At 39.3% G+C, this 26,459-nt stretch overlaps 2 protein-coding genes across 2 annotated transcripts; both read right to left on the reverse strand.

Moving 5' to 3' along the window:
- Positions 1-1,510: 1,510 nt before the first annotated feature.
- Positions 1,511-1,744, reverse strand: LOC125130365 (small integral membrane protein 15-like). The gene has a single exon (XM_047785734.1). It carries the CDS (start codon positions 1,742-1,744, stop codon positions 1,511-1,513), a length of 234 nt encoding a protein of 77 aa, XP_047641690.1.
- A 14,519-nt stretch (positions 1,745-16,263) lies between these two features.
- LOC125130366 (olfactory receptor 6C2-like) lies at positions 16,264-17,202 on the reverse strand. The gene has a single exon (XM_047785735.1). The coding sequence runs from the start codon at positions 17,200-17,202 to the stop codon at positions 16,264-16,266; it is 939 nt and encodes a 312-aa protein (XP_047641691.1).
- Positions 17,203-26,459: the final 9,257 nt, after the last annotated feature.

Consider the following 26,459-nt stretch of genomic DNA (forward strand, 5'->3'; position numbering starts at 1 on the left):
ATTTTTAAATTAAAGCTATTGGACAATTCTCTATTATGTGAAATTCATTATCAGAGGTGAGGAAAACATTAATGAGCTATTAATTACCAGCAGCTAATGAAATTATTATCCATGCATTTATAAAGGCCATGTTAAAAAGTTCCAGTTATACTACCTAATTAAAGGAAATAGCCTTTAGCTCCTTCTCATTTTGACATAATTTACATTTTCTACCCAATAACTACTATGCTGAAAAATTTCCAAATGTTAAATAAGTCCTTCTTTACCACTTGTTAAATATGACTTAACTGTTATTCTTTAAAAATTCCTTATAAGGAATTTGAAATATTAATTTCCACCATGAACCTGTTTGACCAAAAAGTATAGGGTATCACTACCATGTGAATTGAAACAAAGAATGGAAATAAAAACAAACATGGTATCTATATAATCAGCAAATTATCTGATCAGACATTTTATTTTGGGGGGGGGGCGTTGTTCTTTGTCTTTTTAGAGCCACTCCTGCGGCATATGGAGGTTCCCAGGCTAGGGGTCCAATCAGAGCTGCAGCCACAGCAATGCTGCTTCCAAGCACATCTGCGACCTATACCACAGCTCACCTCAATGCCGCATCCTTAACCCACTGAGTGAGGCCAGGGATCAAACCCACATCCTCATGGATGCTAGTCAGGTTCATTAACTGCTGAGCCAGGACAGGAACTCCTGATCAGACATTTTAACTACTTCACATTCCTACTTAGCACAAGTGAGAATAAGCTGGTTCTGAGGTACTACAAAGTTTGGCCTTTTACTGCAAGCTTTAAATCACAGTGTTACTTGACTCGACAAGTCACTTTTAAGAAAATGGAAGTGTTCATAAGTACAAAAATTGTTATATCCAGTAAGTGTTATTCTACATAGTTAAGATAATAAGAGAATTCTGTATAAAATTAGATTTAAAAAATGCAGAAAGTTTAATAATTACCAGTATCTCAAAAGCCAAAATGAGAAAAATGAAGAAAATAGAAATACTCATTGAATATTATTTTGCTCTCAGAAAGCCAGAAATGATTCTATTCCAAGAAATAAACAATTATGATAAAAGATATAAGTAATATACTATATCTCTTTTCACCTAAAGCACACCTGTCATCTTAGGACAATTCTCATTTTTACATTTTTAACTTCCTTTGTCCAGAACAAGACCCCATTTTAAGTCATTATTTGAATAGAGTTCACATTCTAAAATCATTTTTCTCTACAGGATGTTTTCATTTTAGTACTTAGGCTGCAAAAAGGCAAATGACTAAAAAGAATTTGTAGCATAAATGCCAATTTACAATAACTGTCTAGAGACTTCCACACCAAAGCCTAAAAGTTGCTATAGTACAGGTGAGAACTAACATGATTCTTCCATATGCTCAGACTTCCTTCACTAAATAATACTGTCACTAGGTCCAGAAAAGAAACCTTGGTGCCTTCCAAAGCTGCATAATTTTCCAAACGATTTTCCTCTAGTTGCAGAGCCTGTTCATTCCTTCAAACTTTTTTTTAGTTGTTTAGCTTTTGCAATATTTTCTTGACGTTTTTGTTTGTTCTTTTGCTCCTTTTCCCTGGCCTCGATCACCCTGGCCAATTTCCAGGACAGTACAGCACTTGCTGAAAACAGTGGAGTAAGAGCCAAAATAACTGTTGTAAGGAAGCCATGTGGGCCCATTGCAGGCCATTCTACAATATACTCAGCCCAAGCTTTTATATCAAACATCTTTGTAGCGGTCTTAAGCTTGAGTAGTAATTTTGTCCTGGGATTATTAGCCAATCACAATGTCAGGTGACCCTTAGTTGTCATAGGCTTTAGTTCTACCATATGCTTCTGAGCGAAGGCTTAAATTCTATGTTCTGGTTGAGTTGAAAAGACCGACCCTCCACCCCTGGGAGGGCAGGCCGGCAGGGCTCGCACAGCGGGCTTTCCCTGGGTATGCAGGGTCATCCCCACTACACCTCGCACAGCTGGCTCAGTACCCACTACCCCTAGGCATGGGGGCAAGACCATGGCAGTGGGCGCCACCAGCCTCCCCTACGTCGCGCCCTGAATGTTGAGCTCCAACCCGCACTCCCCACTCACCCTATAAATTTTATTTTTTTACTTTTGTTATACTTTATTTACAATGTTCTGTCAATTTCTGCTGTGCAGCAAAGTAACCCAGTTATACATATATATGCATTCTTTTTTTCACATTTTCCTCCATCATGTTCTATCACAAGTGATCAGATATAGCTCCTTGGGCTATACAGCAGTCTAGTTGCTCACCCATTCCAAATGCAGTAGTTTGCATATATATTAACCCTAAATTTCCAGTCCATCCCACTCCCTCCCCCTCGGCAACCACAAGTCTGTTCTCCATGTCAGTGAATTTGTTCCTTTTCTGTAGATAGGTTCATTTGTGCCATGTATTAGATTCCAGATATGTGATACCATATTGTATTTGTCTTTCTCCTTCTGACTTACTTCACTTAGTATGAAAGTCTGGTTCCATCCATGTTGCTGCAAATGGCATTATATTGTTCTTTCTTATAGCTGAGTAGTATTCCATTGTGTATAGACACCACATCTTCTGAATCAAGTCATCTGTTGATGGACATTTATGTTGTTTCCATGGCTTGGCTATTGTGAATAGTGCTGCAATGAATGTAGGGGTGCGTGCATACTTTTCCCTTTTTTTTTTTTGCTTTGCTTTTTAGGGCCGCTCCCACAGCATATGGAGGTTCCCAGGCTAGGGGTCAAATTGCAGCTATAGATGCTGGCCTACACCACAGCCACAGCAAGGCCAGATCCGAGCTGCATCTGCAACCTACACCACAGCTCATGGCAATACCGCATCCTTAACCCACTGAGTGAGGCAGGGGACTGAACCCACAACCTCATGGTTCCTAGTGAGATTCATTTCCGCTGTGTCATGACGGGAACTCCTGAATGTATGTTTTTCAATAAATACTTTGAGTACATGCCCAGGAGTGGGATTGCTGGATCATATGGTGGTTCTATATTTAGTTTTCTGAAGTACCTCCATACTGTTTTCCATAGTGATTGTACCAATTTACATTCCCATCTACAATGTAAGAGGGTTCCCTTCTCTCCACACCTTCTCCAGCATTTGTTATTTGTAGACTTACTAATGATGGCCATTCTGACCAGTGTGAGATGGTCCCTCATTGTAGTTTTGTTTTGCATTTCTCTAATAATTAGTAATCTTGAGCATTTTTCCATGTGCCTGTTGGCCAATTGTATGTCTTCTTTGGAGAAATGTCTATTTAGATCTTCTGCCCATTTTTCAAATGGGTTGTTTGTTGTTGCTGTTGTTGTTGTTGTTTTTGCTGTTGAGTTGTATGTGTTGTTTGTATATTTTGGAGATCAAGCCCTTGTCAGTTGCATCATTTGAAACTATTTTCTCCCATTCTATAGGTTGTCTTTTTTCTTTTTATGGTTTCCTTTGCTGTTCAAAAGCTTGTAAATTTGATTAGGTCCCATTGGTTTATTTTTGTTTTTATTTCTGTTGCTTTGGGAGAACAACCTAAGAAAATATTTGTATGGTTGCTGTCAGAGAATGTTTTCCTATGTTCTCCTCTAGGAGTTTCATGGTGTCTTGTCTTGTGTTTAAGTCCTTAAGCCATTTTGAGTTTATTTTTGTTCACGGTGTGAGGGTGTGTTCTGTGTTCTAGTTTCACTGATTACACACAGCTGTTCAGTTTACACATCACCACTTGCTGAAGAGACTGTCTTCTTCCCATTATTTTGTTCTTGCTCTTTCGTCTAAGATTAATTGACCATAGGGGTCTGGGTTTATTTCTGGGTTCTCTATTCCGTTCCATTGGTCTGTATGTCTGGTTTTGTACAAGTACCACACTGTCTATATTACTGTAGCTTTGTAATATTGCCTGAAGTCTGGGAGAATTATGCCTCCTGCTTAGTTTTTTTTTTCTCAGGATTGCTTTGGCAATTCTGGGTTTTTTATGGTTCCATATAAATTTTTTGATTGTTTGTTCTAGTTTTATGAAAAATGTCATGGGTAATTTGATAGGGATCACTGTGAATCTGTAGATTGCTTATGGCCATTTTTATGATATTAATTCTCCCAATCCAGGAGCATAGAATATCTTGCCATTTCTTTGAATCCTCTCTAATTTCCTTCATTAATGTTTTATTATTCTCAGGATAGAAGTCTTTCACCTACTTGGTCAGGTTTATTCCCAGGTATTTAATTTTTGGGGTGTAATTTTTAAAGGTATTGTATTTTTATATGCCTTTTCTAATATTTCATTTTCAGTATAGAGAGACGAAAAAAGGAGAAATCTCAATGGATAGAGCAGAAATACAAAAAAACCATAAGGGAATACTATGGACAATTATATGCCATCAAATTTGACAACCTAGAAGAAATGGACAACTTTCTATAGACATACAGCCCGCCAAAACTGAATTAAGAAGAAATAGATCAATTGAATAGACTAATCACTAGAAATGAAATTGAGTATGTAATAAAAACACTCCCTACAAATAAAAGTCCAGGACCAGATGGCTTCACAGGTGAATTATACCACACAAAGAAGAACTTATGCCCATCCTTCTTAAACTTTTCCAAAAGGTTGAAAAAAGAACACTCCCAAAGACACTCTATGAAGCCACCATCACCTTAATAACAAAACCAAAGTTACCACTGAAAAAGAAAAGGATAGGCCAATAACTTTGATGAATATATATGCAAAAATTCTCAACAATATTTTAGGCAACTGAATCTAGCAACATATAAAAAAAGATCATACACCATGAACAAGTGGGATCCGTCCCAAGTTCACAAGGATGGTTCAACATATGCAAATCAATGTCATACACCACATTAACAACAAAAAGTCAAAAACCACATTATCATATCAATAGATGCAGAAAATGCATTTGACAAAATCCAACATCCATTTTTTAAATTTTATTAGAGTATAGTTGAATTACAAAGTTGTGTTAGTTTCAGGTATACAGCAAGGTAATTCAGTTATAAATATACCTATATACATTCCTCTTCGGATTCTTTTCCCATATAGGCTATTACATAGTTTTAAGCAGATTTCCTTGTGCCACACGTTAGGTCCCTGTTACCTCATTATTTTACATATAGTATTGTGTATATGTCAATCCCAACCTCCTAATTTATTCAACACCCCTCCTCCCAACATTTCCCCTTTGATAACCATAAGTTTGTTTTAAAACTCCTTGAGTCCATTTCTATTTGTAAGTTCTTTTGTATCATTTTGGATTGGATTCTACACATTAGTAATCTCATGTGATATTGTCTTTCTCTGTCTGACTTACTTCACTTAGTATGATAATCTCTTGGTCCATCCAGTTTGCTGCAAATGGCATGATTTTAATGTTTTTAATGACTGAGTAATATTCCATTGTTTATACGTATATTTTCTTTTTTTTTTTATTTTCCCACTGTACAGCAAGGGAGTCAGGTTATCCTTACACGTATACATTATATTTTTCCCCCACCCTTTCTTCTGTTGCAACATGAGTATCTAGACAAAGTTCTCAATGCTATTCAGCAGGATCTCCTTGTAAATCTATTCTAAGTTGTATCTGATAAGCCCAAGCTCACGATCCCTCCCACTCCCTCCCCCTCCCATCAGGCAGCCACAAGTCTCTTCTCCAAGTCCATGATTTTCTTTTCTGAGGAGATGTTCATTTGTGCTGGATATTAGATTCCAGTTATAAGTGATATCATATGGTATTTGTCTTTGTCTTTCTGGCTCATTTCACTCAGGATGAGATTCTCTAGTTCCATCCATGTTGCTGCAAATGGCATTATGTCATTCTTTTTATGGCTGAGTAGTATTCCATTGTGTATATATACCACTTCCTCCGAATCCAATCATCTGTCGATGGACATTTGGGTTGTTTCCATGTCTTGGCTATTGTGAATAGTGCTGCAATGAATATGCGGGTGCACGTGTCTCTTTTAGGTAGAGTTTTGTCCGGATAGATGCCCAAGAGTGGGATTGTGGGGTCATATGGAAGTTCTATGTGTAGATTTCTAAGGTATCTCCAAACTGTTCTCCATAGTGGCTGTACCAGTTTACATTCCCACCAGCAGTGTAGGAGGGTTCCCTTGTCTCCACAGCCCCTCCAGCACTTGTTATTTGTGGATTTATTAATGATGGCCATTCTGACTGGTGTGAGGTGGTATCTCATGGTAGTTTTGATTTGCATTTCTCTTATAACCAGCGATGTTGAGCATTTTTTCATGTGTTTGCTGGCCATCTGTATATCTTCTTTGGAGAAATGTCTATTCAGGTCTTTTCCCCATTTTTCCATTGATTGATTGGCTTTTTTGCTGTTGAGTTGTATAAGTTGTTTGTATATTCTAGGGATTAAGCCCTTGTCGGTTGCATCATTTGAAACTATTTTCTCCCATTCTGTAAGTTGTCTTTTTGTTTTCTTTTGGGTTTCCTTTGCTGTGCAAAAGCTTTTCAGTTTGATGAGGTCCCATGGGTTTATTGTTGCTCTCATTTCTATTGCTTTGGGAGACTGACCTGAGAAAATATTCATGAGGTTGATGTCAGAGAGTGTTTTGCCTATGTTTTCTTCTAGGAGTTTGATGGTGTCCTGTCGTATATTTAAGTCTTTCAGCCATTTTGAGTTTATTTTTGTGCATGGTGTGAGGGTGTGTTCTAGTTTCATTGCTTTGCATGCAGCTGTCCAGGTTTCCCAGCAATGCTTGCTCAATAGACTTTCTTTTTCCCATTTTGTGTTCTTGTCTCCCTTGTCAAAGATTAATTGACCATAGGTGTCAGGGTTTATTTCCGGATTCTCTATTCTGTTCCATTGGTCTGTCTGTCTGTTTTGATACCAGTACCACACTGTTTTGATGACTGTGGCTTTGTAGTATTGCTTGAAGTCTGGGAGAGTTATGCCTCCTGCTTGGTTTTTGTTTCTCAGGATTGCTTTGGCGATTCTGGGTCTTTTGTGGTTCCATATAAATGTTTGGATTGTTTGTTCTAGTTCTGTGAAAAATATCATGGGTAATTTGATAGGGATTGCATTGAATCTGTAGATTGCTTTGGGTAGTATGGCCATTTTTACAATATTGATTTTCCCAATCCAGGAACATGGAATATCTTTCCATTTCTTTACATCTTCTTTGATTTCTTTGATTAAAGTTTCTCGGCATATAGGTCCTTTACCTCCTTGGTCAGGTGTATTCGGAGGTATTTGATTTTGTGAGGTGCAATTTTAAAAGGTATGGTATTTTTGTATTCCTTTTCTAATAGTTCATTGCTGGTATACAGAAATGCAACTGACTTCTGAATGTTAATCTTATATCGTGCTACTTTGCTGCATTTATCAATCAGTTCAAGTAGTTTTGGGGTTGAGTCCTTAGGGTTTTCTATGTATAGTATCATGTCATCCGCATACAGTGACCGTTTGATCTCTTCTCTTCCTATATGGATGCCTTTTATTTCTTTGGTTTGTCTAATCGCTGTGGCTAGGACTTCCAAAACTATGTTGAAGAGCCGTGGTGAGAGTGGGCATCCCTGTCTTGTTCCAGATTTGAGTGAGAAGGCTTTCAGTTTTTCCCCATTGAGTATTATTATATTTGCTGTGGGTTTCTCATAAGTGGCTTTGATTATATTCAGGAATGTTCCCTCTATACCCACTTTGGCGAGGGTCTTGATCATGAATGGATGTTGGACTTTGTCAAATGCTTTTTCTGTGTCTATTGAGATGATCATATGATTTTTGACTTTTTTTTTGTTAATGTGGTGTATGATGCTGATTGATTTGCGTATGTTGAACCATCCTTGTGAACCTGGGGTGAACCCAGCCTGGTCATGGTGTATAATTTTTTTGGTATGTTGTTGGATTCGGTTGGCTAAGATTTTGTTGAGCATTTTTGCATCTATATTCATCAATGATATTGGGCGATAGTTTTCTTTTTTGGTGGTATCTCTGTCTGGTTTTGGAATGAGGGTGATGGTGGCATCATAGAATGTCTTTGGAGTATTCCTTCTTCTTCAACCTTTTGAAAGAGTTTCAGGAGGATGGGCACCAATTCCTCTTTCTATGTTTGATAGAATTCACCTGTGAAGCCATCTGGTCCTGGACTTTTATTTGTAGGGAGTGATTTTATGACCTCTTCAATTTCATTTCTAGGGATCGGTCTGTTCAGTTGGTCTGTTTCTACGTGATTCAGTTTTGGCAGGCTGGAAGATTCTAGAAAACTGTCCATTTCTTCCAGATTGCCAAACTTGTTGCCGTATAGTTGTTCATAGCATTCTCTTATGGTTTTTTGTATTCTGTATCCGTTGTGATTTCTCCTTTTTCATTTATAATTTTGGTTATTTGGGTTCTCTCTCTCCTCTTTTTAGTGAGTCTGGCCAGGGGTTTGTCAATTTTGTTCAGCTTTTCAAAGAACCAGCTCTTGGTTTTATTAATTTTCTCTCTTGTTTTTTGAGTCTCTATGTTATTGATTTCTTCTTTGATCTTTATAATTTCCTTCCTTCTGCTGACTTTAGGACTTTTTTGTTCTTCGTTTTCTAATTCATTTAGGTGGAGGGTTAAGTTGTCCATTTGGGATCTTTCTTCTGTTTTGAGAAAGGCCTGTATTGCTATAAATTTCCCTCTGAGCACTGCTTTTGCAGCATCCCATAGATTTTGAGCGGTTGTGCCTTCATTATCATTTGTTTCAAGGTCGTTTTCATTTCCTTCTTGATTTCCTCATTGACCCATTGGTTTTTGAGTAGCATGTTGTTTAGTCTCCATGCAGTAGGTTTTTTCTCTTTCCTTTTCCCAGGGTTGATTTCTAATTTCATGGCATTGTGGTCAGAGAAGATACTTGAGATAATTTCTATGCTCCTAAATTTATTGAGGTTAGCTTTGTGTCCCACTATGTGGTCGATTCTTGAGAATGTTCCATGAGCATTTGAGAAGAATGTGTATTCTGCTTTTTTTGGAGGTAGTGTCCTGAAGAGATCAGTTAAGTCTAACTTTTCTATTGTTTCCTTTAGAATCTCTGTTGCTTTACTGGTTTTCTGTCTAGACGATCTGTCCATTGATGTGAGGGGGGTATTAAGGCCTCCTACTATGATTGTATTCTCATCAATATCTCCCTTTATGTCTGTTCATATTTGTTGTATGTATCTGGGTGCTCCTGTATTGGGGGCATATATGTTGACGATGGGAACATCCTCTCCTTGGATGGATCCCTTAATCATTAAGTAGTGTCCTTCTTTGTCTTTCTTTATGTCTTTTGTTTTAAAGTCTATTTTGTCTGATATGAGCGTTGCGACTCCTGCTTTTCTGTCATGTCTATTGGCATGAAGAATTTTTCCCCACCCTTTCACTTTCAATCTATATGTATCTTTTGTCCTAAGGTGAGTTTCTTGTAGGCAGCATATTGAAGGTTTTTGCCTTTTTATCCACTCAGCCACTGTGTGTCTTTTGATTGGGGCGTTCAGTCCATGGACATTTAAGGTGATAATTGACAGATGATTATTTATTGCCATTTGAACCTCGTGTTCCAGTTGATTCTATGGTTCTCCATTCTTCCTTTCTTTTTTTTTTTTTTTGGTTGGATGGTCTCCTGTTATTATCTGCTTGAGTGTATTTTTTTTTTTTCATTTTTTGCCAATGCAATATTTGGGTTTGGCTTGTGGTTGCCCTGTTTTTTAAGTATGCTAACCCCTTCCCATAATTGTGTGTTTTAGCCTGATGGTCCTGTAAGTTCAAACACTTCCTTACTATATTAAAATTAAGAAGAGAAACATACAAACTAACAAACAAAAAGGGTTATTTACTTCCTAACATCCCTTGCCCACATGTTATGGTTTTGATGACTCTTTTTTATTTTTTTCTTTTTAATTTTATTTTGTTTGAGGCCTGTTCATGATTAAATCTGTATGCTGGCTTAGTTGAGTGACTGCTCTCTGATTGCGGTTTCCTCAGTCCTAGCTCTTCCTCTTCTTCTTCTTTTTTTTTTCCTTTTCTTTTTTCTTCCCTTTCCTTCCTTTCTTTTTGGTTTAGAGAAGCCCTTTCAATATTTCCTTTAACCTGGGTTTTGTGTTGCAGTATTCTTTAAGCTTTTGTTTGTTGGAAAAAATTATTATTTCCCCTTCTATTTGAAATGATATTCTTGCTAGATGGAGTATTCTAGGTTGCATATTTTTTCCTTTGAGCCCTTTAAATATGTCTTGCCATTCCCTCCTGGCCTGTAGTGTTTCTGTAGAGAAGTCAGCTGATATTCTTATGGGGGTTCCCTTGTAGGTAACATTCTGTTTTTCTCTTGCTGCCTTTAGGATCCTCTCTTTATCACTAACTTTTGCCATTTTTATGATGATGTGTCTTGCTGTGGGTCTGTTTGGGTTCAGTTTGTTTGGGGCCCTCTGTGCTTCTTGTATCTTGAACCCAGCATCCTTTAGATTTGGGAAGTTTCCAGCGATAATTTCTTCAAATATATTTTCCATCCCCTTATCTTTTTCTACTCCTTCTGGAATTCCTCTTATGCGTAGATTGGCCCGCTTTATATTATCCCATAGGTCTCTTATATTGCTTTCCAGTTTTTGGATTCGGTTTTCTGTCTGTTGACCGGATTGAGTGATTTCCATTATTCTATCTTCCATATCACTGATTCGTTCTTCTGCATTATTCATTCTGGTTTTTACTGCCCTTAGTTCAGTTTGCATCTCTGCAAGTGAATGTTCTAGTTTTTCTTGGCTCCTCCTTATATGTTCTAGTTCCTTTCTGAGGGTATCTGCATTACTGTTCATATCTTCTCTTAATTCCTTCAGTATCTTCACTATTTCTCTTTTGAACTCCAGGTCTGTCCGGCTGCAGAGATCTGTTTCATTGTTGACTGTTTTAGGTGAGTTCTCCTGTTGGTTTGACTGGGAGTGGTTTCTCAGCTTCTTCATCTTGCTTGTTGTTTTCTTTCTCCTGAGGGAGTTGTACTCTCTGTTACCGGGCAGTGTTTGCCTTGTCACTGCCGTGGAATATTTCCTGAGGGCTGGCGTTGTTGGTCAATCTTTTTTGAGGCAGTGTGGCTTTTCTGGAGTGTCGATGGGGCTAACAGTGTTTCTTTGAAGCAAAGAAGGACTTCCTGAGGGCAGACAGGAGTGGGAGGTCCACACCACGATGGTAGCAGATTACACTTGGTCATGCAGAGCTTGCTCTGGTGTTTTTGGGCTGTGGGGTTCTTGCAGGGGGTTTGCGGTGTTGGGCAGCTGTTCCTCAGGAGTGCAGCACCCCCTGGGGGCTGGAGCAGCTATCTGGGTCACTGAGAACCTAAGAGGCTCTTCCCTAGGGCAGCCGAACTCAGAAGGATGGCCTGAGAATGTAGGCAGATCTTTTCACAGTCTGGCCAAGCTTGTTGCAGCTTTTCTGGGCTGCAGGGGCTCTTCTAGGGGGCTGGTGGTGCTGAGCAGCTATTCCGCGGGAGTGGGGCACCCCCTAGGGGCTTGGGCGGGTAGCAGGGTTGTTGGAAACTGAAGAGGCTCCTCCCCGGGGCAGCCCGACTCAGAAAAACCGACTGAGATCTTTTCCCGACTTGGCCAGGCTTGTTGCAGCTTTTCTGGCCTGTAGGGGGTCCTGCCTGGAGCTGGCAGTCCTATGCAGCTGATCCACTAGGGCACCCCCTGCGGGCTAGGGCGGGTAGCAGGGCTGTTGGAAACCAAAGAGGCTCCTCCCCAGGGCATCCGGACTCAGAAAAACCGTCCGCGAATTAGGCAGATCTATTCACTGCCTGGCTAGGCTTGTTCTAGCTTTTCTGGGCTGCAGGCCTTTTCTCGGGGGCTGGTGGTGTTTGGTGCTACTCTGCGGAAGTGTAGCCCCTCCAAAGGGCAAGCAGGCCTGTGCAGGGACAACCCCTGTGGTGGTAGGCTTCAGGCAATTGTTGAGGCCAGCCCTCCTGGATGGCAGGCAGCCCCAAGTCCGGCGAGAGCCTAGCGGGTGGCGGGGGTGGGGGGAGGGGATGCACTGGGAAGCACAGCTTTCAGCTAGCTAGTGGGCCTGTAAGCTTGCTGTGGCGTGGGGGGTATTCTATGGGGACCCACCCCTTCTTCTCTCCCCTCCCCAGCACGGGCGCAGACCAGGCTCTTCTCCCAGGTTCCCTCTGATGCGGCTTTCCACTTCCCCGCCCCTAGAGTATTGCTCCCTTCCTCTGCGACAGCTTTGTTTTCTAGTCTCCCAGGCAGTCTCTGCCCCGTCAAATGGTTTCTAGACCTCCCAAGCAGTTTCCGCTCCACCCCGCCCCCCCAGCCCGGGGACTAACCTCTGGAGCCTAGGTCTCGGTGCCCATCCCCCACCCAGGCGTCCCCCGGCCCTTTCTCGGGGACTAACCTCTGGAGCCGAGGTCTCGGTGCCCAGCCCCCACCCAGGCGTCCCCCAGGCCCTTTCTCGGGGACTAACCTCTGGAGCCGAGGATTCGGTGCCCAGCCCCCACCCAGGTGTCTCAATTTTTGGTGACTGTGCCTGTAGTTCAGATGGTCCGTTCGGTTCTTGATCGGCTTTTCCGTACTCCAGCTTACTGCTACACTCTTCTCTGCATCCCGAGATTCCTCCGGTTCATTTGATCTTTCCCCTGTGTAGGTGACTTTCCAGGGTGCAGGATCCCTTTCTCTTCCGCAGTTCCCTTTCGGGAGCGCCCGCACCGCTCGGATTCACCTTCTCTCACTCTCCTCTTTTCTCCCGTTCTGCCCCGTAATGTCACAAACTTCTTGCCGTTATTGGAGTGTAGGTTCTTCTGCCAGCGACTTGTTGCTGTTCTGTGCGAGTCATTTATTCTGTAGATGTGCTTTTTTTTGTTGTGTTTGTGGGAGAGGGCGAGTGTGTCCCCCTACTCCTCCGCCATCTTGTCCTCTCTCCCCATTTTCTTTATCCATTGCTGTGTTGATGGACAGTTAGGTTCCTTCCATGTCTTAGCTATTTAGTGCTGCAATGAACATTGGGGTGCATGTATACATATATATTTTTTTTTGTGGTTGACATTTATTTATTTATTTTTTGCATATGGATGTCCAATTGCTCCAGTATTTTTTATTGGAAAGTTATGCTTTTCCCATAGAATTACCCTGGCAACTTTGTTAAATAGATCAGTTGAAGTCATATGTATGGATCTGTATCTAGAATCTCTGTTTCGTCTCACAGCTCTTCTTACATCTCTCACATCTCTTCTTAGGCCCTATTGTGTTTTTTTTCCTTTTTTATGACTCAAATGAATTTATCACATCTGTAGTTGTATAATGATCATAACAATCTGATTTCACAGGATTTCCATCCCACAGCCCAGGTGGTGCATGTATATTTTTGAATTATGGTTTTCTCCAGATATATGCCCAGGGGTTCAATGGCTGGATCATATGGTCATTCTATATTTAGGTTTTTAGAGAACTTCCATACTGTTCTCCATAGTGGTTGAATCAATGTACATCCACACCAAGAGAGTAGGAGGGTTTCCTTTTCTCTTCGCCCTCTCCAAGGTTTATTGTTTGTAGACTTTTTGATAATGGCCATTCTGACTGGTATGAGGTAATACCTCATTGTAGTTTTGATTAATGATATTGAGCAGATTTTCATGTGCTTTGAGTCATCTGTCTGCTTTCTTTGGAGAAATGTCTGTTTAGATCTTCTGACCATTTTTTAAGTGGTAAAGAGTACTATATCAAGTAATTTTTCTTAAACCTTTAAACAAAGAAAATTTTTCTGAAAGTTTTAATACTGTCAACAGTTAAATTTTGCTGATCTCAGTAAATGTAGACTGTTCTCAAGTCAGCCTTCAAATTACCTCATTTAAAAAATGCACTTCTCTGAGGCAATTTAAGATGTGTGTACTGATATTAACACAACTTTGGAGTCATATAAAAGTGGATTTGATTATGAATCCATCACTTATAGAACTACCTAACCTCCAGGAGTCTCATTTTCTCAAAATGAAATATTGATTTCAGAATCAGCAATAATATATAAAAAGTTAGGCACTTAACAGTGTGACTGAAAACTAGCTTTCTTAATCAATCATGTCTTATCATTACATGTATGTCCACTACTATCATTCTTATATTATTTGAAAGTGCAATATATTTTCTTTGGGGCTCAAATTATTTTTGATCCATTATTTCTATATCTAAGCCTTGTCTTTTTTTTAAGATTTTAGTTAACCTTTTTTGAATGTGCTGTACATACAGAAAGGAAAAATCTCAAAATTCTACAGTTTGAGATTTTTTATTTGTTTCTCCAGTAGCTAATATGGTTTCTCTAGCCTTAGGAGACCATGGAGTGTTCTGCTGGCTCCCTGTAGTCCACTAACCAGGCAAAGCACTTTCCCTCTACCTTGTTTTTGAATATCTGTTGCTGTGCAATGTATCTCCCCATATTTTAGTGGATAAGACAAAATGTTATCACTAGTAGTTATAAGAGTGGATGGGGGCAGCTGAGTGGTTCTCAAATGGCTCTTTCATTTTGTTGTAATCAGCGGTGACTGCATGTAAAGACACAGCTGAGCAGATATCCAAGAAGGTTTCTGAGACATGTGTCACTACAGCTAACATGGCTGGATGAGATGGCGGCTAACCAGATACCTCTCTCTACACCACCTCTCCACAAGGCTAGCTTGGGCTTCTTCATTGCATGGCAGTCTCGGGGTATTCAAGCTTCTCACATAACTCCTGGACTCCTACAGAGCATATGTTCCAAAAAAGAAGGCAGAATCCACATGTCTCCAATGACCTAATCTATGAAGTGACAGGACTTCACATCTACAACATGCTGATGGTCAAAGTCAAGTCATAGGGCCAGTCAAAATTAAAAGGAAGAGAAAAGAAACTACTTCTTCTGATCAGGAATGTACAAAGAATTTGCAAAATGTCCTTAATCCACCCACAGTCATGAATCTGAAAATGACCTCAGGGGCAAAAGGAGCTATTTACAATCAATTCATCCTTCCACAGTCTGCCCTTTCCAGAATCTTAGCCTCTCTGCTCCCTTTTGTTTCAAACACAGTCTGATGTCTCTAAGTCAATAGCTTTTGTGTTTTACCCATATTTGTTTGTTGTTTTTGAGATAATTACAGGCATGTCTTGGAGAGATTGCAGGTTCAGTTCCAGACCACCACAATAAAAGTGAATATCATAATAAGATGAGTCACAACATTTTTTCGGTGTCCTGGTGGATATTAAAGTTATGCTTACATAATACTGAATCCTATGAAGTGTCCAATAGCACTGTGTCTAAAAAAAAATCAATGTACATATCCTAATTTAAAAATACTTTACTGCTAAGAAATGCTAACCATCATTTGACAACAAGGGTTTGCTACAAAACTTCAATTTGTTAAAAATGCCATATCTGCAAAGTGCAATTAAAGCAAAGGACATCATTGGAGTTCCCGTCATGGCTCAGAAGTTAACAAATCTGACTAGGAACCGTGAGGTTGTGGGTTCAATTCCTGGCTTTGCTCAGTGGGTTAAAGATCTGGTGTTGTCGGGAGCTGTGGTATAGGTTGCAGATGCGGCTTGGATCCCGAGTTGGATCTGGCATAGGCTGGCGGCTATGGCTCTGATTCGACCCCCAGCCTGGGAACTTCCATATGCCACAGGAGCGGCCCAAGAAATGCCAAAAAGACAAAAAAAAAAAAAAAAAAAAGCAAAGCACAGCATCATTTTGCCTGTGCTCAGAAAAGGAAGTCTGCCAATTATCTTTAAAGACTATTTGGCTATGTTTGTATTTATGTTATGTTGGGGGGCATATGGTTTAATAAGTTCAGATTAGCAGAGGCAAGGAATATTATTTATTATAATTTTTGAAAAACCAGGTATTTATCATGAGGCAGGATTAATGAGGCATCTTCATCTGAAGATGAAGAGAACTTACAGTTCCTAAGAATCCATGTTTTTTATCCTGTTGAAAATGGAAAGTATTTAGAAAAAGGTTGTATTACAAAGAGGGGAAAGCACAACATGGAAAGAATAGATTCAATACAAAAGACCAATGACTGACGTGTATTTGAGAAAACTAAAAAGAATGCATTGAGATGTGGAACAAGGTGACAGAAGTTTCAGAAAAGTACAGAACTGTCCACCTGCATGATGCCAGGACTATAAAGGTTCTGACTTGCTTCTCAACTCGCTATTGCTCCTCAATATTAGGGGATTGCACAACCCCAGTGCCTCAGTTTCCATCCATACATTGATGCTTATTGTTTTAATTTGAATTCCCAATATGAAGATCGAAATATATTTCAATCAAAATTTCTTTGAAAGATTGGCAAGTCTTTTAAAGGTGTCATAGAAAGACTGCCTTACTTGTTTATTTCTCAGGGTATAAATGAAGGGGTTCAACAAAGGGGCAACAGATGTAGGGAGCAGAGATACTCCCTTATTAATGGCCACTTCATCTTTGGCTGAAGGTTTGATATACATAAAGATGCAGCTGCCATAGGTCATGGAAACCACAATCATGTGGGAAGAACAGGTGAGAAAGGCTTTCTTCCTTTGCTGGGCAGACGGAAATCTTAGGACCGTCCCGATGATGTATATGTAGGACAGAACGACACACACAAGGGTCACTATCAAAGTCAACACGCCAGAGAATACAATCAGCTGCTCTATGAACCATGTATCTGAGCAGGAATTCTTCAGGATTGGAGAAGCATCACAGAAAAATTGGTCAATAACAGTGTCACAGAATTCCAGACGGAGGCTCAGGCCAAAGGGTGGTAGGATAATCAATAAGCCAGATACCCAGCAACAGAGGATGAGATTCCTACAGACTCTGCTGTTCATGATGCTCATGTAATGCAGGGGTTTGCAGATGGCCACGTAGCGGTCATAAGACATCACTGCCAAGAGGAAAAATTCTGTAGCTCCAAAGAGGACAAAAAAAAAGATTTGGCTGAAGCAGGCACTGATGGTGATGGTTTTGTCCCCACTTGATATGATGTGCAGATAGGTGGGCACACAGGCCGTTGTGAATGAGATTTCTAAGAAAGAGAAATTTTGAAGGAAAAAATACATAGCTGTTTTTAAATGAGAATCCACCAAGACCAGAGAAATTATGGTCAGATTCCCAATCACACTGAACATATATGCGATCAACAGAAAGATAAAGGCCAGAATCTCCAGTTGTGGGTCACCTGTCAAACCAAGTATGATAAATGTTCTTATGGCTGAATGGTTTCTCATCACTGGCTTCATGCCCAATCTTCACATAAAAGTCACAGAAACACAATCTGAGAAGCAACATCAAAATATGACCGAATCAGACAGCATCTACCAACACCAAACAAATCCAGTCACACACACACTTCCTTGTGTAACGTCATGATCAGGTTTTGATGAGGGAATTCCCTCAAGTCCACTGAAATCTACCACGGGGAGGCTAAGCTGATGGGAAGTTTCTCTTGAAGATTACTGCTATTGAAATTGTTTTCAATATTCTAGGATTTCCCAGTTCACAGCTGTTTCCAACTCACTTTAAGTTCCTATTTTGGTTGAGCTTTCTCCTGTTGGATCAGGAGTTGGCTGCTTCTGAGCTATACTTGTATGGGTCACAGAGTGTTTTTCAACACTTGCACTCAAAAGCTAAATCCTAAAATTCCTTTGCTTCAAGTTGTGTTACCTGAGAAAATGCAAATATACTGAGGATGGGATTATGGTCTGGGTGCATAATCTCTTCAGATCCCTCAAGTCAGATTTCTCCCAGAAAATAAGTCATTCAATGGCCCTTCTCCTGAATTTTTCTGAATTCCTCTGTTATTCCTTTTTTTTCCATGTCTCTCCTCAGCAAAGGGCTTACATGCATGATTATTTTAATTTAATTCTTTAAAGGGTCGAAAGGTATAAATGGTTGAAGGATATCAAGACAACTTTGCTTTCCCTCCTTTTAGACAACAGAGGTCTCACAGTAACACCCAGCGGTTAAGCATATGGACCTTGGAACAGTTTGTCTGGGACCAAGTCCTATCTCTCCGTGAGCCTCGTGACCTTGGGCAAGTTATTTGATCTTGTTTCCCAAGCTGTAAACTGGATCCCCAGGAATACTGCATTATGGGGTTAAGGTCGGGTTTAAATGAGAGAAACCATGTAACATGTATATGATTGTACTTCGCAAATAATTAACAGTATACATTTTTTTTCTCCTGAAGCCAATCTTTCATTAGCTCAAGAAGGCATTTACCTGTATAAGAAGCATTATCTCTCTTCTCTGTACCCCCCCAAACCCTCTCTCTTCCCTTCCTCTCTCTCTCAGACACACACACACACATCAATTTCTTCTACTTTTCTAGATTCATATCCTCAGCATACAAATACTCTCTGGTATGGCCTATATTTTAAAAAGAAAGAATAAAAATACTAGTAGGAAGTGACAAACCATTTATACAGTTTTTATTTTAGGAAACATATTAATCTACACACTCAAAAATAAAATATCTTATCTTGGAGTTCCCGTCGTGGCGCAGTGGTTAACGAATCCGACTAGGAACCATGAGGTTGCGGGTTCGGTCCCTGCCCTTGCTCGGTGGGTTAATGATCCGGCGTTGCTGTGAGCTGTGGTGTAGGTTGCAGACGCGGCTCGGATCCCGCGTTGCTGTGGCTCTGGCGTAGGCCGGGGGCTACAGCTCCGATTCGACCCCTAGCCTGGGAACCTCCATATGCCGCGGGAGCGGCCCAAGAAATAGCAACAACAACAACAACAACAAAAGACAAAAAAAAAATAATAATAAATAAAATAAAATAAAATATCTTATCTTCCAAGCATATAATTTACCTCTCATTATGAATGCAATTCTTTTCTATTTATCTTTCAATGGAGTATTAAGACCACTCCCCAAATACTTACCTGTATCATGTACACATAATAGATAAATGAGAGACAGAGACAGACAAAGAAAGAGAGAGAAAGATTAGGAAAACGTTTCCTGTGTGTGGATCAATCACTGTACGTGGGATTGTATCAACGTGATACATAAAATGAGCCCTGTGCATATTTTCAATTAGGGAAGATTCATGAACTCTATGAATAATCTCAGGAATAACTGGATTTCTTAATAAAATATCAAAAAGAAATACTGAAATTAGTAATTCATTTTTTTCTACTAGAAGGAAACATAATCACAAACACATGCTGTATAAATTACCTGTGCAAATGTGCCTGCTGGAACACATCCCATTACTGACCTTGGACATTCTTCATTGTTTCACCAGAAAACTCTACCTCAGATGACCTTAGTGAGCTTCACAGATTAACAAAAAAGGACCAGTATGATTATCTAAGTGCACTCCTAGTCCCCTGCCCCCAGAAACCAGTGGTCACTGTATATTTTTATATATATATATATGGTCTCTAAATTTATAAGAAATATGATCCTACTTTAAAATTAAGACATACTTCTGTGCACTCTGGGTAACTGAAAGAAGACAAAGTCCAAAGAGCAAGGAGGAGTTAAGAAGCCTTTATGCCTCTGCAAAAACAGACGTTCTCATTTTCTCTGGGCAAAGAGTTTATTTCTTTCAACTGTAACAGGCGAGAAGAAAACTGAGTTAAAACATCCTTGGAGGACCTCATTCAAAACTCTCTATTGAATTTAAAATGTAATTTATTCTCCCCCCTCCAAAAAAAGCCCTAGGCCAAGCACCGATGAGGATAATTTCCTTAGAGAGAAAAAGATGAAATCATAGTAACAAATGCAATCTAAACAATTCAAAAAAAAAATGATTCCAGTGACCAATCAGAATCTTGTTAATTATTTGTTCACACATGGTTCATGCAATGCAATAGGAAGATAGCCATCTTATCTAAAATTATATTCATAAAAATATTTAATACAGAAAAATTCAAAAACAGATTTTAAAAACTAGAAAAAACATAGAAACTGTCAATTCCAGAAAGAAACTTATCTTGGTGTTTGTCCTTCTAAATATTGCCTATAGTAAGTACTATGTAACTGCTATACTTAACTATGACTAGTTTATCATAAAAGATAAGTCTCTGGAACAGCCAGGTGGAAGAGTGAGGTGTGGGGGATGGAGAGGCATAGTATCCATGCCATCTCCTGGCTCAACCCTCCCAGCACTCAATGTATTCACCAACCTGGAAACTCCCCCCTTTTATAGTATTTAAGTATCATCACCATCTCTTGCCCACTCTCCCCAGAGATCAGTGGACAGGGCTGAAAGCTTCAATCCTCTAGTCACTGGGTCTTTCTAATGACCAGCCCCATTCTGAGGCTACCTAGGGTCCCCACCCTAAGTCTCCTTTTTGGCTTAAAGTCAGGGTAACAAAATACACCCCTATCAGTCAGAAAATTCAAAGAGTTTTAGGAGCTCTGTGCCAGGAATTCAGATAAAGACAAAACAATTCTTATATATATTTACAAGGTGTCTGTGTGTGTGTGTATGTATTGTGTGTAAAAATCTTCAAGGTTTAATAGCCAGAGGTAGAAACAGAGCAACAAGTTTTTGTTTTGTTTTGTTTCCTTTTCTTTTTTGGCCGCATCCAGGGTATATGGAAGTTCCCAAGCCAGGAATCAAATCTGAGCCATTGCTGTGATCTACAACCTACACCAGAGCTGCAGCAACACTGGATCTTTAACCCAATTGCCAGGCTGGAGAGGAACCCAAGCTGCCTCAGAGACAATGCAAGATCATTTAACCCACTGCACTGTTAGATCAGCCAGGAAGAAGGAGGCAGAGGCTGGAGCAGTAGGATTGCAAACAGAGTTTATTTATTTACCAACAGAGTGGTCTGGAGCTCTGAGCATGCAAGACTCAGCTGCTGCCCCCACAGCCACAGGGGAGTACTTGGTTGTTTTTTTTTTTTTTTTAATACACGGGTCATTTTGTTGAGCCTTGTAGTCTACAGCCTTGGGGCTATCTTTGTTTTAGGAAACTCAAGCCATTACAAGGGCCTTTCAATAAGAAGGAATCCGCAAGTCTGGCTTCAGCTGAGTTATGCTGATGTTTTTGTTCTTTTAGGCCCTGTTTCATTTTCCACCTAAGACGTACCATAGTGGGAACTCCCAGAGTAGTAAGCTTTTACTATATTTCTCTTAGTAATTAACGGAACAAGCAGAAAAGGAAATGAGTATATGAAATTGAAACTGACCACAGCCTGGAGGGGCTCCAGGGCGTAAAAGCCTTTCTGTGTCCTCCATCACTTGCTCTTAGGAAATGGGCCTCATTCAGCCACCACGACCTTCCCTGAGATCCCAGGGGCAGGTTGAGACAGCTGCTGATCAGGGAAGGAAGAGGATGCAAACACAACGGAGGAACCATCAAGCAATAGTACAGCCTTGGGGCAGGATCCGGGTTCCCTCTCAAGGAATAGACAAAATAATATAGACATTGTATACATCTAAGAGAAAAGTTATATTCCTTATGCTTCTTTTAGAAAAGAATACTTTAAAACCAAACAGCTTAGACTCCTTCCTTGTCCTTCTCCCTGACTTAATTGCACCCTAAATACAATCACCCATAAACTAAAGATCAGGCACCCTGAGCACAGTTGCCTGTGGGTTAAAGATTAATAGCACGTGATGTTTTGCAGGGACTTTCCTAGTTTGCTCTCTTCTCTGAGCAATATGCCCTTTTCCCAAGTACTGTTATTCTAGGCAACAACCCAGAAGACAGCCATCATGACCATACCAAGATCTCCTGACATCAGCTTTGATGACTAAGATTTCCCCAAAGAAAGAAGAATGCATGTTTGTCCCAACCCTGATTCCTATATGAAAACCTGTTTATCTCCTTTTTACTAAAAAACTCCTTGCAATTCTTTCTAACAGGGGGGGCACAGTCTTTAGGGCATTAGCCTGCTGGGAACCCCCCCCCCCCCTTTGCCTGGCAAAGCAATAAAAGCTATTTTTTCCTTCTTTACCCAAAACTCTGTTTCTGCATTTCAACACATCACCAGCAGACAGAGGCCAAATTCCCACAACAAAATGAGGATTTGATCAATACAATACATAAGCTGGATCACAGTGTTGACTTAAAAAAAATGCACAACATGAGAGTTGTGAGCTGAGTTTTATTCAGGACAAAATGAGGGCTATAGCCCCAGAGGCAACATCTCAAATAGCCCTGAGAAACAAACTGCTCCGAGGAGGCAAGTCGGGGAGATAGGGGTTTTCCAACTTTACACATGGAGAAATATAAAAATCTTAAGTATCCAATTTGGTGAGTTTTGGCAAATATAAGCTACATTCCTATTAATTATTAACATTGATCATTTAATCAACTGCAGGTTTCTTTTAGCTGTGGATTACTTTGGGTATGATTTCCATCGATTGTAAGCACTTATAGGCCAGGAGATCACCACTAAAAATCCCTTCAATACTTTATTGCAAAAAGCAACCATTTCCTATGCTCACAGATCCTGCTGTCAGGAATTTATACAGAGTGTACACCAGGTTTTACTTCTGTTCTATGGTGACTGGGGCCTCATAGGAAAAACCTGAAGACTGAGAACGGGAATCCTCTTAAGACACCTTCACTCACATGTCTGGCAGCTCAATGAACCTGGCTGTCAGGGTGAGGCCTCAGTTTCAGGGTCGGTCTTCAAACACACACTTCTCCATGTGGTTTCCCTCCAGAGCCACTTAGGCCTTCTTCACAGCATGGTGATTGGGTTCCAAATGTAAGTTCCCAAAATAGAGGGATTTGACAAGAGCCATATTTTTTTTATGACCTAACCTTGTATGACACAGTATCAACTCTACTGGTTAGAGTAGTCACCAGCTTCTGTCCAAATTCAAAGGAAGGAATTTAAATTCTACTTCTCCTTGGAAGGAGTGTCAAAGTCATATTATAAGAGGATGTTGGATGGGAGATGTGTTACTGACATTAGGGGCAGACTCTGCATCAGAGCTGAAAGTGGAGTATACAACACATTGCTTTACTTCTTTTTCCTTTTTGGAAACACTTTTAAAATTAAATTATAGTTGATTTACAATGTTTATTCAATTTCTGTTGTACAGCAGAGTGACCCAGTCATACATATATGTACATTAAAAAATTTTTTTTCATAATATCTTCCTTCATTTCCAACGCAAGAGATTGGACATTGTTCTCTGTGCTGTACAGTAGGACCCCATTGCTTCTCCATTCCTAATGTCCCAGTTTGCCTCTCCAAAATATTCAAAAAACTCATACAACTCAAAACCAACAAACCCAATTGAAATATGGGCAAAGACCTAAGAGACATTTCTCCAAAGACATAAGGTTAGTCAGTAGGCACATGAAAAAATGCTCAACATCACTCATTGTTAGAGAAATGCAAATTAAAACTACAATGTCAGAATTTCCAACATTAACAAGTCAACACATAAATGCTGGGGAGCATGTAGAGAAAAGAGAACCCTCATTCACTGTTGGTGGGAATGTAAATTGGTATAACCAGTATGGAAAAAAGTATGGAGGTTCCTCAGAAAATTAATTATAGAACTACCATATGACCCAGCAATACCACCCTTGGACATATTTCTGGACAAAACAGTCACTCGAAAAGATACATGCACCCCTATGTTCATTGCTGCACTGGTCACAACAGCCAAGCCACGGAAACAGTCTACATTTCCACCAACAGGTGAATGGATTAAGAAGATATGCTACATATTTACAAGAGAATGCTACTCGGCCATAAAAAAGGACAAAATAATGCCGTGCACAGCAACATGGAGGCAACTAGAGATTTTCATACCAAGTGAAATAAGCTTTACTTCTTTTTCAATGAGGCTGTAGAGATAATGAATAATTATGAGAAGTTTATGCAGACATTACTCTACACATTTATCTCTCCAGTTATTCCAGGCAGACTGACGGCAACAATCATTATCTTGATGTTTAAGAAACAGTCTTTTTAATCTTGCAAGTATCTTTCTAAAAGTCCTGCCATCTTATAATTTACTATGAAGAGCAGAACCTATCAATAATCTGGAAAACAATTTTATTTAATCCATTCATGTTTTCTTTGCCATTGTCATTATAATTAACAGATAAATATTTTCAAGATATTTGACTAGAGAAATGTGTGGTACCTATAGAAATAGACAAGAACAAATACAAATGGAAGATATGGAATCTTGTGCAAAGAGTTTAATCACCATTGTGGTATAAACCAACTGGTATGACATAACATTAGGACAACTACAGTGTTGTGACATCTATGAGTTCTTAGCCCTGACACTTGGAGTGAAAAGAAAATTCATACCCCAGTTTTGGAGGAAATGAAACATAATTTTATCCTTAAGGAAGTCATTTGAATTTTGAGAAATTTATATTTGATTTGGTGTGGGAAACTTGTATAGAATTAAAAATGAATAACTATATGACATCATGAAATTCATCATATATTCCTATGTATTAAATATGTTCATTGCCATGTTCACTTTAACTTTCTTATATGCTCTTAGAAAAGACTGCATGAGACATAAACTAGTTGCATATTAGACCATGTTTTATTATCTCCTGAAATTTGAAAAATCTAACCAACATAAATACTAATATAAAATCACACAGATGAACTGTGTGCCTCATTTCAAGGGATGTTATGCTTTCTACGTTGACAATTGACATCTCAAAGAATCACTTGACAAATTAATTCTCTACATCACTCTTCTAAAGAGTAGGATCTCTTGGAACATCTTCAGCATGTTTAACCATGACAAAATCCAATTTAAGAATCTCAAACAATATGGCTTTTAAACAAAACATGGTACATTCATTTAAATTACTTAAGAGGAGAGGTACAGCTCTTCTAGAACTGATAGTCCATAATACAATCAAAACCATTTGTTTTAACATGCTATTAGAGAATATTAACTTTGCAATTTTATATTTCTAACATAGAAAGAATTCACTTTCTATGAAGAACAAAAAATTAAATTCAGAATGTTTAGAACGGAATGAGTTTCTAAGATCAGGTAAGTTAAAGTGATCCAAATAATTAAACAGTAGAGATGAATTCTTAAAGTGTCAAAATAGTTTTCTGTTTGACACCCTTTTATGTTTCCATGTTAATTATTTCAGTAAACAGTACTGCTTCTCTGAAGCAGAAAATATCTTTCTAAATGCATCTCCAAAGGTTTGTTCTACTTGCTAGACCCTGAAAATATAAATGAATGGGTTCAGCAAAGGGGCGACTGAAGTGTTGAGCACAGCTACTCCTTTGCTTAAAGTGATTCTTTCATCTGCTGATGGTTTTACGCAGATGAATATACAACTACCATAAGTGATGGACACAACAATCATGTGAGAAGAACAGGTAGAAAAGGCTTTTTTCTTTTGTGGAGCTGAGGGGAATTTTAGAATTGTCTTCATGATGTAAGAGTAAGAAAGAAGAACCAACAACAATGTGACAGTGAGGGTCATCGCAGCTAAGAAAATGCAATCATTTCTAGGAAACCTGTGTCTGAGCAAGAAAGTTTCAGGATGGGAGAAATATCACAAGCAAAATGATCAATAACATTTGAAGCACAGAAATTCAGGCTAAGACTTAAAATCAGTGGAGGGAAAATGACCAAGAATCCAGGTGCACAAGAACTGAGTACAAGCTGACTGACAAATGTTGCTGCTCGTGATGGATGTATAATGCAAATGTTTGCAGATGGCAACACTGCGGTCATAGGATATCGCTGCAAGAAGGAAAAACTTTGTAGCCCCCAAGAATATATAAAAATACAACTGAGATATACAACTATTATAAGAAATGGTCTTTTCCCAGGTTACAAGGGTGATTAGGTATCTGGGAATGCAAAGCACTTATGAAGGAAATTTCTGAGAAAGAGAAATTAACAGAGGAAGAAATACATAGGGGTCTTGAGAGGGGAATCCAGCAGAGGGAGGGCAATGATGCTTAAGTTTCCTGGCATGCTCAACATGAAGTTTAGAAGCAGAAATAAAAAAATTACAATCTGTAACTGAGGATTGTCCGTCAGTCCCAGAAGGACAAACTCTATCTGCCTTGTATGGTCTGTCATTTCTCTTTTGTGATTTCAAACAAATTCTAGAAATAAAAAGGTACAAAAATAAGAAACCGTATGAGTATATTTAATTCCAAGATATGATATATATAAGGATCCATGTGTACTAACACACCCATTTACATCAGGTTAAAGATACGGTCCAGAACTGCGCTGTAAAAACTATTACTACAGAAGTCAGTTTTGGAATTGATCTGCAAAATCCTGAATTGACCTGTAAAATCCTGAAAAGGTTGATTTTTTCACCCTTATATACAACCTTCCAGTCAATTATAACTGATTGCAAATTGGTCCATTGTTAAATAAGTTAGATAAGTTCTTGGTTCAGGATTCAAAAATAGTTCATTCATTTTTAATCATTAACTTCATCAAAATATCATTATGCCAGAATAAAGAATTAAGACCTACAGTTAAATTCCAAAACTTTAGATTTCATATTAAAATGACATTTGATTAGAGCCC

Source organism: Phacochoerus africanus, chromosome 7, assembly GCF_016906955.1.
Source record: "Phacochoerus africanus isolate WHEZ1 chromosome 7, ROS_Pafr_v1, whole genome shotgun sequence".
Lineage (NCBI taxonomy): Eukaryota > Metazoa > Chordata > Mammalia > Artiodactyla > Suidae > Phacochoerus > Phacochoerus africanus.

Coding starts and splice junctions, on each gene's coding strand:
- LOC125130365 (XM_047785734.1), bottom strand. CDS start 1,744: ATGTTTGATATAAAAGCTTGGGCTGAGTATATTGTAGAATGGCCTGCA.
- LOC125130366 (XM_047785735.1), bottom strand. CDS start 17,202: ATGAGAAACCATTCAGCCATAAGAACATTTATCATACTTGGTTTGACA.